At 40.6% G+C, this 16,617-nt stretch overlaps 1 protein-coding gene across 4 annotated transcripts in view; it reads right to left on the bottom strand.

Annotated features, from left to right (window-relative positions):
• Positions 1–16,617, bottom strand: part of TPK1 (thiamin pyrophosphokinase 1) — a 455,788-nt gene that overhangs the window by 170,831 nt on the left and 268,340 nt on the right. For all 4 annotated transcript variants that reach the window (XM_067470165.1, XM_067470166.1, XM_067470167.1 and 1 more), the window contains one exon: positions 1,611–1,757. In XM_067470165.1, coding sequence (XP_067326266.1) covers positions 1,611–1,757 — 147 coding nt within the window. The remainder of the gene's footprint in view (positions 1–1,610; positions 1,758–16,617) is intronic.

Here is a 16,617-nt window from a genome sequence, read left to right as displayed (position 1 = left end):
TCTTATCCAGTGCATTCTATTTAAGACTGTTTTTATCTTTTAAAAATCCCAAATATCTTTGCGCTTTTTTTCACCAAATGAAACTGATGCCACAAAAGCTAGTCTGAAGTTTCAATCTCTCGAGGATTAAGGGGAAATAATGTATAGCGGACCTGTGCAACCCATGACACAGAAGGACAAACACAGTCAGATCTAATAAAGACAAGTTTCACAAGACAATATGGAAAGGCCTCATTGACTAGTCCATATCCCGAATTCCTCTCTTGCACATTATTTGATGTCTTCGCTGTATAATGGTAAACATAAATAATGGCATCTGAATTCACATTGTTTCCTTTTCCTAGCATGATTCTAGTTAGTCCACAGAAGCAGTTCTTATCTCTGAAAGCTGTGATTCAGTAAGCTAATATAAGTCCCTTCTACCGTTCTACTTCTCAAGCTTCCCCTAATTATTTGTTATATATATAAATGCTTACTGTATTGTATATTGGTTTGCAGTTTTCCTTAACTCTTTTGTTGTGGGAGGGGCTGCAACACAACAAACATTTGCTTATTTTTGTCTCTTGAGAGTATGATTTAAAGGAAAATATGAGGGGTATTTTTAAGTAAGGTCTGTTTTGTTGTAGACACTAGTAGTTCACGCGCATACCGCAACAAGCGCGTGCGTCATGTACCGGCATGCCACGGTAACAACTGTTACCGTGTTACAGAGCTCAGTTTCCGCTCTGTAGCTAACCTGTACGGTTCTGTTCTGTGCTTTAAAAATGTTTAAGACTATCAACTCACCCGCCGATGAATTTCTGCAGTAGGCAGGTTCCTTGCTGGCAAAAACCGTATCACTGAGCGAACCACATGCGGCGGGTGAGTTGATAGTCTTAAACATTTTTAAAGCACAGAACAGAACCGTACAGGTTAGCTACAGAGCGGAAACTGAGCACAGTTGTTCCCGAGGCATGCCGGTACACGATGCACGCGCTCGTTGCGGTATGCGCGCGGACTACTAGTGTCTACAACAAAATGGACAAGGTTAAAGAAATAAGAGACATGGACGAACTAACTTTTTTGCTAAAGAAAAATACCGGGAAATCTATAAAAAAGACAGACTGGGTTCTTTTTTATGACTATGAAAAAAATAGAAAGAAGAAAGAAACAAAGAAGAGATAAACAATAATGAACAAAAGATAAGAAGATCCTGAGATTGGAATGGAAGTCATTTTATTTTATTTTGATTTTTGTATACTTGTATTTTTTATGTATTTTTTTCTTTTCTTTCCCCCCCTTTTTCTCTTTCTTCTTCTTTTTTTTTGGTGGGGGTTTTTACTGATTGTATTTCCTACTTTTCTATCTTCTTCCTGAATATTCCCCCTCTTTCCATGTAGTATTGTTTGAAACTGATTAATAAAAATTTATTCAAAAAAAAATAACGCTGGGCATGAACAAAGTAGAATATAACTGGTATAGGGTTTTCAAAAAGAGATGAGGGAACGCAGTCAATCCTAAATCAGTGGTAAAGCAAATATAACTTTCTAATTTATGTCAATCACGTTAGCTGAATAAAACATTTAAAGCCATTTATGTTTATTTTGAAATGCACACTTCATTTTACTTACAGGTTGTAGTAGGTATATCAGGGACCTCTCCTGAATAACTACGATGGGAAAGGGTGTTATCTTAATTCCATGAAAGAGAGTCTCCACAGTTGCCATGATTTGGTCAAATCGACCTTCAAGTCCACCCAAAGTTATAATCACATCAATCTAAAAAAAACAACAGAAATAACAGCAGGCCAATTAAGATACGTAATAATAATATAATAATAATAAACTTTATTTATACCATCTCCCCAAGGGACTCGGTGCGACTTGCATGAGACCGAGCCCATAACACAACAATACAAGCAATACAAACAACAACAGTACAAGCAATTAAAATCAAACCAAAACAATAAAACAATAACATAAGCATTAACAGTAGGACAACACACTTTAAAATCTATGGGTAGGCCGAATGTAATTAAAAATTTAAAAAATAATGCTGGACATGGGCGAAAAAGTGATGGGGCGTTTGTGGAAAGATACATAATTTGGATTTTATATTCTAGGAAGGCACACTGGAACAACCACGTCTTCAAGCTCCTCCTAAAGACTGCCAGAGCAAGGGACAAGCCTGATGTCCTTAGGAAGTGAGTTCCAGAGTCGAGGGGCCACCACCGAAAAGGCCCTCTCTCTCATCCCCACCAATCGCGCTTGCGATACGGGTGGGAGTGCGAGCAGGGCCTCTCCAGATGATTGAAGAGATCGTGTGGGTTCGTATACAGAAATGCGGTCACGCAGGTAGGCGGGTCCCAAACCGTTCATATGTAGGTAAAATTCTGGAAAACAGCTGGCAAATAGAGACAGAGAACATTTTGTGCTTTTTCTTCTGATAAAACACCAGAACATAATGCGTATCCATTCAAGGGGGCATCCAAATCTCTTTAGATCTTCATCCACTAGCATAGATCACAATTAACAGTGTGCCCAAGAAAGAAAAAAACAGAATGAGTCAAGTGAGGAGAATTTTCCATAGTAGAAGTTACCAGGGCAAGGAACACATTTAGGCCCCTTCTACACTGCCATATATTCCAAATTATCAAAGCAGATAATTTGGATTTTATATGGCAATGTAGAAGGGGGCCTGGTCTGATTCAAATGATTTCCTGCACCTTTAGGTTTTCCTCTTTCAAACTCCCTGGATCCTGACAGCATTCAAGTATATTCTATATACATTAATAACATAAAGTAGAACCTCTAAATACAAATGTCCCAAGATAAATGTTTTAATTTATGAATCCTCACTTGGCCTAGAGCAATGATGGGCAACCTTTTGAGTTTGGTGTGTCAATACTCGCCAAAAAAACGAGCATAACTCGAGTGGGATGTCACTTCGAGAAAACCCCATAATTTCATGATATTTATAGTTTAATAACAAAAATATGTTATTGTAATATATAACTATATTTAATAAACCAAAAACTAATTATTTAAGTTACCTGCTTAAATAATATCTCGGCATTATAGAAAAATGCTGGTGTAGGAGCCAAGGATGAAATGTCCTTCTTGGGATGCGGCCCCATCTTCTCTGTATGCGGCTGCATGCGGCTGTGTGTCATCGAAAATGGCTACGCATGTCAGTGCTGACACACGTGTCATAGGTTCGCCATCATGGGCCTAGAGCAACGTTTTGACATCTGAACACTGTTTTGATCTACGAACAGTGCAAAAGAGGACTCTTTACTCTCTAAGAACCTCATCACACTAGAGCATGGATCCACTTAAAATCCAGTTTCTGCCTCCTGTAGAATTCTGGGGCTTGTAGTTTAGGGAGGGACCTTTAAACTGCTCAGCCAGACAGGTCCTGGGCCTTACTAAACTACAAACCCCAGAATTCTTCAGGAGGCAGACACCAGATTTAAAGTGGATCCATGCTTTAGATTATGAGGCTCTAAAGCAGTTCTAATACGAAGGCAGAGAAAAACAAAAGATGGACTAGATTCCTAGCCGGAGCAGTTCTGGCTCCTCTTCCTGCTAGGCAAAACCTCCAACTCCATTTGATTGCTTCCCCTGAACATTCTGGGATAAGTCCAATTTGGAGGTTCCACTCCAGGGATTGCAGTTGACTCTGGTGCAGCAGAGCCTCAACCTGAGAGTAGAGGGCTTCCAGCAGACTGGAACAGCCACTGTAACTTGTGACTCAGTGCCTCAGCCTGCATGCCTTTGCCTGTTTGCCACATTCTCTTCTCCACTTTGGGACATTGCTGTCAACTGAGGAAGTTTGGGTTAGTTCACTTTGTGTGCTTTTCATTCCTGGTACTGTATGTTTTTCTTCAAAAAGACAGAGAACAAGAGAGGGAGGAAGGTTTGCTAGAATTAATACTGTACAGTATGAAGAAAATGATGCTGTGTTGCCTTGCTCTAACACTGGCCAACAAATTTTGCTGCCTCAAATGTGGTCCCTTGACACAACTTGTGCTTCTACTATTTTAAAGTTGAATTTTCTTTTTTATTTTCTACCATTTTAAAGTTGAACTTTCTTTTTTATTTTCCTTATGAATGTGCATTTATACATTATTGGCCCGGCCCTGGTTTTATTGCCTAATAGTGTAATGTTTTGTTTTTGTTATTGCTTATGTTTTTAATTTGCTTGCATTGTATTGTTATTGTCTGTGTTGTTGTGTTGAGGCCTTGGCCTTTGTAAGCCGCATCGAGTCCTTCGGGAGATGCTAGCGGGGTACAAATAAAGTTTAATAATTAATAATAATAATAATAATAATTTCTTATTTATAAATTATTTATAAATTCATATTTAAAAACACATAGCCAAAAAAAAAATGGCGTGGTTTTTGGGGGCCCATAACAGATTAATAGCATTTCAATGGGAAAATTCACTTTGAGATGGAGCCCCCGGTGGCGCAGTAAGTTAAAGCCCTGTGCCGCCAGGACTGAAGACCGACAGGTCGCAGGTTCGAATCTGGGGAGAGGCGGATGAGCTCCCTCTATCAGCTCCAGCTCCTCATGTGGGGACATGAGAGAAGCCTCCCACAAGGATGATAAAACATCAAAATCATCCGGGCGTCCCCTGGGCAACGTCCTTGCAGACGGCCAATTCACTCACAACAGGACGCTCCTGACACGACAAAAAAAAACAAAAACAAAACCCAAAACAAAACATTGAGATAATAAAACTTTTGATTTAAGAAAACTGTCACAGAATGGATTCAATTTTTGAGTGAAGGTATCACTATCTATGTTTTTATGAATGACAGTGTGATCATCTATGTATACTGAGCTCGACAAAAATGGTTTTTGAAGGAGGATAGGTCATACTACCTGACGGTGCTTAAACTCTAGAAAGAAATATAAAGAAAACTACTGAAGGAAGTGAGGCACAAACAACTATGGGGGGAAGAGAGTAAGCATTTATATTTATTTTGTCTTAAATAAATATTCTCCCCTATGAACCATCAAGATTATTAAGATCGTCTGGAGAGGCCCTGCTCTCGGTCCCACCGGCCTCACAAGCACATCTGGTGGGGACGAGGGACAGGGCCTTCTCGGTGGTGGCCCCTTGACTCTGGAACTCTCTCCCACCAGAGATCAGAACCGCCCCTTCTATCCTGACATTCAGGAAGCAGGTGAAGATGTGGTTATGGAGACAGGCATTCGATGAGTGAACCAACACCCTGAGATATGGATGAAGGATAATGAACATCAAATTTAGTGGGACGACTGACCATTGTATTTATTGAATGTAATTGCTGTTTTGCTGTTTTAATGTTTTATTGCAATATGAAGTATGATGTTTTATTGACTGTATGTGATTTTGTGGTTAGAAACCGGTCTGAGTCCCTCAAGAGAGGTGAGAAAGTCAGTATTCAAAACTTTTAAATAATTAAATAAATAAACAAATCCAGTGGGATTTTGGGACTAAGGATTATTCAAAGGTAAACAAAGATTTTGAATTAAATTATGAATGTGCCATCACAAAAATACTTGAGAGGCAGTTCTTGGCATAACGGTTAGCAAGAACAGAGTTGTTTCTGGGAGCCGAAAGCCTTCAGTTGGCAGTGCTGGGCAAGCAAAGGTCATAGCCAAGGATGTTGCAGAATCTACTGTGCTTTAATGACATTTGAAATCTTTAGCTTGAAGTGGTTGCTGCATCACTCTGCTTAATGGCAGGATTGTCTCTAAAAATGAAAAATATGGGTTTGATAGTAAAGACAAGACACTTCGACAAGATCTGTGATTGGACAGAAATCCAGTGTAAGGGATCTTAGAGAAAAAGCAATGAGAAACATTAATAGTTTTGGCAGCAGAGCAGTAGGTGTCTGTGAGATGATCAAAGCTATAGGAAGATAGGACAGGCAAGGTGAGAAAGGTTGGAAGCTAGCATTTTGTTGAAAGAACAGAGTGTCAAGACCTTATTTTTTCATGTTTTAATGGGAGGGGAAAAAGAAGGTTATATACCACCTTCTCACAATTATGAGCATTTTGCTGGTCCTAATTGAATGCCCTTCAGAGAACCCAAGGGGTTCATCTGTATCAAGCCGAAATCACAGGGAACAAACGCTGATCATACATAACAATATCCACACAGCTTTTAGTTCAGTTTCCTACTGGGGCTTATGGGAGGGATAATTAGTTTTAAATAGTTTATAAGCTTGTAAAAACAACATGCATCTTAGCTAATTGGCGCAGCAGACATTTCTCATTCTCTTGTTTGGATAGTTTAATGAAGAGGATATTAATCTTACTATTACAGAAATATGTACTGATATATAAAATGGGAAACAAACAAGGACAAAGATGTCTAAAAAAACTGCAGATGGAAAAGAAACTATTACACTATGTAACAACATTTGAAAAGTTTTCTGTTCCTGGGTTGAAAGTGTTATTTCCTGTTTAATTGTGCAGTACTTTTCTGGATGTATGATTTCTGGATGTCAAGATTTTAACACTGAATGTAATGTTTTTAAATGTTTAATATATATTAAATTAAATTTGATTTATTTTAAGCTTAATGTTTTGTATGTGCCTTAAGGCATTGAATAATTGCCTATATGCAGGCATGTAGCCGGGGGGGGGGGTGTTGGGGGGCTTCAGCCCCCCCCCCCCCGAAATTCTGATTGTGGTCCGTGAGAAGGCCTTACTGGTGCATTATTTAAACTGTTATGTTTATTCATATCATGATCTGATCACTATACTCAATATATCCCATATGCATGGGGGTATTGGGGTAATGATACAAAAGGTTTGCTAGGGTAGACCCTCTTTCACTCAGACTCACCCCCCCCCCCCGAACCAAACTCAGCCCCCCCCCCGAATCGAACTCAGCCCCCTCTGAAACAAAATCCTGGCTACGGGCCTGCCTATATGTAAACCACCTTGAGTTCCCTTTGGTGTAGAGAAAGGCGGGGTATAAATAGAGTAAATAAATTAATAATAATAATAATAATAATAATAATAATAATAATCTTTGTTTATACCCTGCCACCATCTCCCCAATGGGGACTCGGAGCGTTTTACATGAGGCCAAGCCCAAACAACAAACTACAATAGAGTAAAACTGAAAACGCAAACCGAGAATGCGAACAATAAACAACAACATTATAATTACATAAAACATGTGAATACATAACAATATAAAAAAATTACAATAAGCACAATGACAATGACAATGGGTGGGCTACATGTAATGATTAAAAGAAAAACTAATTAAAACTAATTGAAAATTCAGGCAAGATAAAAGAGAGACAGATTATTTGCGGAGGAGGGCTCATTATAGCAGGGGTTGTGGAATCATGCTTTCCCACGAAATTAGTTGTTATAGTCCAGAAACTTTGTTATTGTGGCTTCCACAAACTATGTTGATTTGCTTGAGACTCTATGAAAAACTATAGTGAAATGTGCTGCAGGATGTCCCGCAGTTTAACAAACTTTTTCCATGTGTTTATGTTAGAACCAATTAGGAAATGACATAACCCAGAAACATGAAAACATTGTTACATAGTATTATCTATTGCCTAAATCCAATCACTAGTCTCAGCTAGTGGAGATCCATTGATCATGGGGAATTACAAAATACGAGGGTTATTTTTTAAATAAGGTCCGTTTTGTTGTAGACACTAGTAGTTCACGCGCATACCGCAACGAGCGCATGCGTCGTGTACCGGCATGCCTCGGGAACAACTGTGCTCAGTTTCTGTTCTGTAGCTAACCTGTACGGTTCTGTTCTGTGGTTTAAAAATGTTTAAGACTATCAACTCACCCGCCGCATGTGAGGTTCGCTCAGTGATACGGTTTTTGTCAGCAAGGAACCTGCCTGCTGCAGAAATTCATCGACAGATTTGTGAAGTGTACGGTGAAACTGTTATGAGTGAAAGCAAAGTGCGTAAGTGGGTACGACAATTCAAAGATGGCCATGATAACGTCCATGATGAGGACCGCTCCGGTCGCCCTTCTTTGATTACAGACGATTTGGTTATCGGAGCAGGCGGCAATTTTTTATGAAGAGGGTATTTTAAAATGTTCAGAGGTATGATAAGTATTTGAACAAACTTGGCAACTATGTCGAAAAATAGAGTAAAGTATGTACTTTCTGAAAATAAATTTACTTTTTTGAAATAAACTTTCGTTGTGTACTTATGTTCTAACGGACCTTACTTTAAAAATACTCTTCGTATTTATCATTCAGCAATTCATTCAAAGAGTCTAATCTAGTTGGGTCAACAGGTGATTGAGGCCTTCATGGATCTGGCATTATAGTTTTTACAGGAACTATTTGGACATTAAAAGGTCCAAAAGGATATTTAACTGGAAAAAGATATTTCAGTTTTGTGCTGGCTGATTTGTCTGTAGAAGCAGCTCTGGAAGTTTTGTTATCAAAAGTTTTAGCCCATACTAAATCAGATCAATCTTTTTATTTTATTTTATTTTTTTGTTTTCTCAGCATAACAGTTTGTATGAAGAAACATTTTCAACTATGACACAAATGATTCAATTTGCATGGAAAAAGGTTATTCATGTGGTTAATTTATTAGGTCACTCAGGCAATCATCCCCTTTCCTCCTGAAATGTTACTGTTCTTTAGTTACTTTCTGCTTATTTTTTCTCTTTTATTTCCCTTTTTTGTTTATTAGCATGACTTCTATGCTGTATACGAATGTGTTACCGGTCACTTGTCAACTTAGGGCAACCCCAAAGATTTCTGAAGGTTTTTTTGCAAGGCAAATTTGCTTGTTTATTCCTCTGAAATATAGCCCATAGCACCGGTAGCACAAGTTTTTTCTGGCAGCTTCTAATAAATAAATAAATGTAAAAACAACTTAAATAAAAGAAACATGTAAAACTGCTACAGCACCGATTTTAAAACTGGGACCATACACATTAAAAGGTCTTATACTGAGCTGCCTTGAGTCTTTTTGTGGAGGGAAAATGTGGGGTATAAAAAAGCATAATAATAAACATAATAAACATAATAAACATAATAAACATAATAATAATAATAATAATAATGTATGGATTGTCGATGTTGCAATTCCAGGCAACAGCAGGATTGAAGAGGAAAAAACTGGAAAAACTGACATGATATGAGGATTTAAAGATTGAACTGCAAAGACTCTGGCACAAGCCAGTCAAGGTGGTCCCAGTGGTGATCGAAACACTGGGTGCAGTGCCTAAGGATCTTGGCCTGCACTTAAACACTATCGACACTGAAAAAATTACCGCCAGCTGCAGAAGGCCACCTTAATGGGATCTGCATGCATTATTCGCCGATACATCACATAGTCCTAGACACTTGGGAAGTGTCCAATGAGTGATCCAATACAACAACCAGCATAGTGATCTTGTTGGTTGTGTACTAATCTTGTTGTGTTGGATAATAATAATAATAATAATAATAATAATAATAATAATAATAATAACAACAACAACAATAATAATAATAATAACAACAACAACAACAATAATAATAATACTTCAAAAAGCCTGGCTGAACAAAAATATTGTATACAGGCAGTCCTTGAGTTCCAAACATCTGACTTACAAACGACTGGTGGTAAAGAATGGGGTGAAAACAACAGGAAGAAAGAATTCTACCCATAGGAAGGGAAATTCACTCCTGAAAGAGTTATTATGGGGAAAAGGTCTCTCCTCTGGAACTTTCTCACCAATTCTTGTTTCCACAACAAGACACATTTTTCAAAATCCAATTATCTTAGGTATAAAAGTGAGGTGCACAGACAACAAAACAAACACCACAGGGGTGTTAACACTTCTATATCCTATGTAAAGCTTACACACACACACGACTTAAAAATGTACCTGTTCCAACTTACATGCAAATTCAACTTACTCACCGGAGCATCATACAGGGAGCATACCACCCCCCTGTTATGTCAGCTCCACTGGCTGCCGATCCAGTTCCGAGTACAATTCAAAGTGCTGGTTTTGACCTACAAAACCCTATACGGCTCCAGCCCAGCATACCTGTCCGAACAGATCTCCTTCTACGTCCCACCTCGGAGTTTAAGATCCTCTGGGGAGGCCCTACTCTCGGCCCCACCTTTATCACAAGTGAGACTGGTGGGGACGAGGGACAGGGCCTTCTTGGTGGTGGCCCCACACCTGTGGAATTCACTCCCCGGGGAAATTAGGTCATCAACATCCCTCCTCTCTCTCAGAAGGAAGTTAAAAACCTGGATATGGGACCAGGCCTTTGGGTAAGCTGGCAGATGGATAAAAGACAGTAACGACCAAAGTAGGAAAGGACTATGACAATGCTGGATGGATTATGGATTTATGAATTGGCGAACATTGACCACAAGATGATTTTATTGCTGCTATTGTATTAATGTGATTGTTTTAACTAGTTATAATTGTTGTTGTTATACTGTATTTTGTATTTTGTGAACTTCTCAACCCTAGGGGGTTGAGAAGGACGGGGTATAAGCACCCGAAATAAATAAATAATAAATAAGAACAAACCTATAGAACCCATCTTGTTCATAACTTGGGGGCTGCCTGTAGTATTCTTCATTCCTTAATTTTTGATATTTAATATTTCTATTCGGCATTGTACTTATTTTTGGGGTCATTTTATGGATGTTCTCACGTGGGTGTTCTTCTATGACATCAATGTAACAACTGATAAAAGCTCCTACTATGTTGCCTTGACTCTCTTTCCGATCTTTTAAAGATGATGTAACTTTTATTCATGTTTGTAAATATATTCTCCAGAGGCTAAATGTGTAATCAAACTCTTCAAAGAAGCAGATGAATAAACGGTGATTTTGAAGACACCTGTTCCCACTACTGCAATGTCCTATCCTTTCACCAAGACAGTTTAACTTTAATGATTCCCTCAATATCCCAAACATTTGAGAGAAAATTGCTTTTTTATTGCTCTCTGTCTTGGCTGTGAGTCTAGAAGACCTATAGCAAAGCTCTTAGCCTTTGGTTTCCTAGCAGACTGGTGTGCATAATCAGAGCAATGCACACGATAGCTTACAACTCTCCTCTCCTCTGGGAACAAAAGCTTTCAGGAAGATAGGTGTTACTTTGTCATGGTATCCAAGATGATATCCTTCAATCAATTTCGTTGTCACCTCACCAATTCCATTAATCTTTACATGATATTGTTCCAGGTCACTTGATGCCTTCACTGAGGATTGTTCTCCCCTTTTCATGTCTCTTTACTTCCACTTTTATGATGGTATTTTTCTAACCTGAACCAATTTTATAGTATGATGGGAGGATTTGTGAGGCTACAATGTCAAACAGAGCAGTTAGCTGTGTTATTTTTTATAAACAGCGTAGCTTGCAATGACATTCAAGAGTGAAGAATCATTCTATGATTTAACCCTCACAAATTTGGCTTTAAAATGCATAATATCAACTCTTTCTTTAAAATATTTATTATTTTATTTATTTACCTTCCTTATATACCGCTGTTCTCAGCCCGAAAGCGACTCACAGCGGTTCACAGCAATAAGAGACAGCAGAATTCAATGTTGCAGTATAAAAACAATTAACAACTTAGCACATTACCCAATTAATAAACAGTAAACAATTAACAATATCTACAATCGCCATTCACTATCATCTCATCATCAAAAACATGATCCAGATTCATCATCCATTGATCCATTCCAGTGTTCATTAACCAGTCATTGCACTCATTATTCGAACGCCTGCTCAAACAGCCAGGTCTTCACTTTTTTGCGGAATACCGTTAGAGATGGTGCTAGTCTAATGTCGGTAGGAAGGGCGTTCCACAGCCGAGGAGCCACCACCGAGAAGGCCCTATCTCTCGTCCCCGCCAGACGTGCTTGAGAAGCAGGTGGGATTGCGAGCAGGGCTTCCCCGGAAGATCTCAAAGTCCTGGTGGGTTCATAGGCAGAGATGCGGTCGGATAGGTAGCTTGGGCCGGAACCGTTTAGGGCTTTAAAGGCCAACGCCAGCACTTTTGAGCCCGGTAGCAAATTGGTAGCCAGTGGAGTTGTATGCTCCCTGCGCTCCGCTCCTGTTAACATCATGGCTGCCGAGCGTTGGACTAATTGGAGCTTCCGAGCCATCTTCAAAGGCAAACCCACGTAGAGAGTGTTGCAGTAGTCTAAACGGGATGTAACCAGAGCGTGGACTACCGTGGCCAAGTCAGACTTCCCAAGGTACGGGCGCAGCTGGCGCACAAGGTTTAGCTGTGCAAATGCTCCCCTGGTCACCGCCGAAACCTGGGGTTCCAGGCTCAGCGATGAGTCCAAGGTCACACCCAAGCTGCGAACCTGTGTCTTCAAGGGAAGTGCGACCCCATCCAACACAGGCTGTAACCCTATGCGTTCAACTGTTATATGTTGATTGAGCTTGTTGAAATCTGTCTTTGGCTAGGACCTATACTGGTGTCTTCCATTGCATGATCATTAGGGAAGCACTTTTTTTTTTACTGGAAACAATTCATTAATTACCTCCTGCCCCACTACTGTTTAACTACTATTTCTGTATGACCATATTATTCATATTCACAATAATATTGGTTGGCTAGCGGATGTTCTTTGCATGTCATTTGATTGTTATTTTCTAGGATTTTCTTGGAGAGGGAACCTCAAGGTATCTCTGGTGGTTAGGGAAGGAAGTTGACCAAGGTTCACAAGCAAACCACTTTGATCTTTCCAACAATCTATCCAGAGTGGGAGGGGATTGGAACCAAGTATCTGGCTCCAACACTGGATGGTTCATGCTGAGTGTAGTCTACTCTAGTTTAGATGTAAATTCCAGCAAGTTCTTATGGGCTACTCTTCCTGAGGAACCTGAGATGGTTGGGGGTGAAGTTGAATGTGAAACTGTGGAATGTTTTTGAGAATATGTTGTTGTTCATTCGTTCAGTCGTCTCCGACTCTTCATGACCTCATGGACCAGCCCACGTCAGAGCTCCCTGTCGGCCGTCACCACCCCCAGCTCCTTCAAGGTCAGTTCAGTCACTTCAAGGATGCTATCCATCCATCTTGCCCTTGGTCAGCCCCTCTTCCTTTTGCCTTCCACCTTCCCCAGCATAATTGTCTTCTCTAGGCTTTGCTGTTTCCTCATGATGTGGCCAAAGTACTTCAACTTTGTCTCTAGTATCCTTCCCTCCAGTGAGCAGTCGGGCTTTATTTCTTGGAGGATGGACTGGTTGGATCTTCTTGCAGTCCAAGGCACTCTCAGAACTTTCCTCCAACACCACAGCTCAAAAGCATCGATCTTCCTTCGTTCAGCCTTCCCTAAGGTCCAGCTCTCACATCCGTAGGTTACTACAGGGAATACCATGGCTTTGACTAGGCGGATCTTTGTTGCCAGTCTGATGTCTCTACTCTTTACTATTTTATCGAGACTGGACATTACTCTCCTCCCAAGAAGTAAGCGTCTTCTGATTTCCTGGCCACAGTCTGCATCTGCAGTAATCTTTGCACCTAGAAATACAAAATCTGTTACGGCCACCACATTTTCTCCCTCTATTTTCCAGTTGTCAATCATTCTTGTTGCCATAATCTTGGGGTTTTTTTTATGTTTAGCTGCAACCCAGCTTTTGCGCTTTCTTCTTTCACCTTGATTAGAAGGCTCCTCAGCTCCTCCTCGCTTTCGGCCATCAGAGTGGTGTCATCTGCATATCAGAGGTTGTTAATGTTTCTTCCAGCAATTTTCACCCCAGCTTTGCATTCATCAAGCCCCGCACATCGCATGATGTGTTCTGCATACAAGTTAAAAAGGTTGGGTGAGAGTATGCAGCCTTGCGGTACGCCTTTCCCAATCTTGAACCAGTCTGTTGTTCCGTGGTCAGTTCTGACTGTTGCTACTTGGTCCTTGTACAGATTCCTCAGGAGAGAGACAAGGTGGCTTGGTATGCCCATCCCACCAAGAACTTGCCACAATTTATTATGATCCACACAGTCAAAGGCTTTAGAATAGTCAATGAAGCAGAAATAGATGCTTTTCTGAAACTCCCTACCTTTCTCCATTATCCAGCGGATATTGGCAATCTGGTCTCTCGTTCCTCTGCCTTTTCTAAACCCAGCTTGTACATCTGGCAACTCTCGCTCCATATATTGCTGGAGTCTTCCTTGCAGGATCTTGAGCATTACCTTACTGGCATGAGAAATAAGGGCCACTGTACGGAAGTTTGAGCAGTCTTTCGCATTTCCCTTTTTTGGTATGGGGATATAAGTTGATTTTTTCCAGTCTGATGGCCATTCTTGTGTTTTCCATATTTGCTGGCATATGGCATGCATCACCTTGACAGCATCATCTTTTAAGATTTCAAACAGTTCAGCTGGGATCCTGATGACTCCTGCTGCCTTGTTGTTAGCAATGCTGGAGAATGTGAATTAGGTATCAGATTTTTTAAAATATCCACTGCAAGTTGTTGTGAGTGCTTTAGCTTCCAAAAAGTTCTCATCAGTGAATGTAGAGGTAACGAGGGAAACTTATCTCCATCTGGATTTGGAAAAAACCCAGAAATGCTTTGGAATGAGACTATGTTCTGCTATGTTCTGCTGGAGACAAACGCTGCAGTAGAGATAAAGAAGGCAGCACTGCCACAATATTATTCAACTGCTCAGTCACATGCAGCAATGCTGTGCATGTATGAAAATGGTATGTCAATGCTGTGTCCTGACAGTATTTAATATAACTGCTTATATTAATTTGGTGTATAATGTTTAGTTGTGGAGTTGGGTGCCATCTCTATGCAGATGACACACAACTCTACTACTCTTTTCCACCTAACTCCAAGGAAGCCCCTCGAGTGCTAGACGAGTGCCTGATTGCTGTGGCTGTCTGGATGAGGACGAACAAGCTGAAGATTAATCCCAACAAGACAGAGGTCCTCCTGGTCGATCGTAAACCAGATCGGGGTATAGGGTGGCAACCTGTGCTGGACGGGGTTGTACTCCCCCTGAAGTCACAGGTCCGCAGTTTGGGGGTCCTCCTGGATTCTTCACTTACGTTTGAGGCTCAGGCGTCGGTGGTGGCCAGGAGGGCCTTTGCACAATTAAGACTCGTGCACCAACTGCGACCGTACCTTGGGAAGGCGGATCTGGCCAAGGTGATCCATGCCTTAGTCACCTCTAGACTGGATTACTGCAATGCACTCTACGTGGGGCTGCCCTTGAAAACGGCCCGGAAATTTCAGATGATCCAACAGGCGTCTGCTAGGTTGTTAACTGGGGCTCCTTACAGGGAGAGGTCATTCCTCCTGTTCAAAGAGCTCCACTGGCTGCCATTCTTTTACCAGACCCAATTCATGGTGCAGGTTCTTACCTACAAAGCCCTGAACGGTTTGGGTCCTGCCTACCTGCGTGATCACATCTCTGTATACGAACCCACACGATCTCTTCGATCATCTGGAGAGGCCCTGCTCTTGATCCCACCAGCATCGCAGGCGCGATTGGTGGGGACGAGAGAGAGGGCTTTTTCGGTGGTGGCCCCTTGACTCTGGAACTCACTCCCTAAAGACATCAGACAGGCTCCAACTTTGGCAGTCTTCAGGAGGAACTTGAAGACGTGGCTGTTCCATTGTACCTTCCCGGAATAATGACCCCATAGCACTTTGTCCTCCAAAGCACTTTACATTTCTTTAAGTCTGCTCGTATGCCCTTCCACAAATACCAGTATCACCTTCTGTTCATGTCCCAGTATTATTTCCAATTTTAACTCTACATTTGGCCTTCCCACTGTTTTTTAATTATGTGTTGTTTTATTGATAATGTTGTGTATCTTATTGTCTATGTGTTTTTAATTGCTTGTACTGTTGTTATTATTGCTTGTATTGTGTGTTTGGGCTCGGCCTCATGTAAGCTGCACCGAGTCCCTTGGGGAGATGGTAGCAGGGTACAAATAAAGTGTTATTATGATTATGGTTATGATTATTATTGTTCTTTTGTTTAATTTTTTATGGTTTTTGTTTTATATAGGTATTGAATGTTTGCCTGTGTATTGGAAACTGCCCTGAGTCAACATGGGGAGATAGGGTGAGTCACAAAAAAGTTGTTGATGTTGTGGTGGTGATGATGATGATGATGATGATGATTGTGTGGGTAGTGTTATTGAATATGAGCAGCATGTGTGTTCATGGGACTGTGTGAAAAAACCAGTAAGGAAATATGGGACCATCCAAGGTGTGAAGCCCTTAGAGGGAACATAATGCGAGAAAGACATTCTACCTTTTGTCATAGTTCTACATTTGCTAGATCCTTTATTTTCTAAGGCTCTTGCAGTTTTAGCATTCTAATGTTTTTAGTATATCTGCATGGAAATCTATCTGTAACTGGAAATAGCCTGAACAATTTGTGTAATGTCAGAGGCTTTGGAATTGTCACTAAAGATATGTTCCAAAGCTCTAAATTTAGACCAACCTTGCTTTTGTCTGTAAAGCAGCACACCACAAAGATCTTGTCAACCTATAGGACAATTAAGCCTTTGTAGGTTTTAAAATAGGAATGAAAGGAACTACAGTCAAATCCAGCACAAATGTTAAGGCGAGAAAGAGAGGCAGAGAGACGGAGACACAGAGAAACCAGTTGCTCCCAGGGTGGAATTTAATGGCAGT

Source organism: Anolis sagrei, chromosome 6 (genome assembly GCF_037176765.1).
Source record: "Anolis sagrei isolate rAnoSag1 chromosome 6, rAnoSag1.mat, whole genome shotgun sequence".
Classification (NCBI taxonomy): domain Eukaryota; kingdom Metazoa; phylum Chordata; class Lepidosauria; order Squamata; family Dactyloidae; genus Anolis; species Anolis sagrei.
This window is presented reverse-complemented; position numbering and strand designations above follow the sequence as displayed.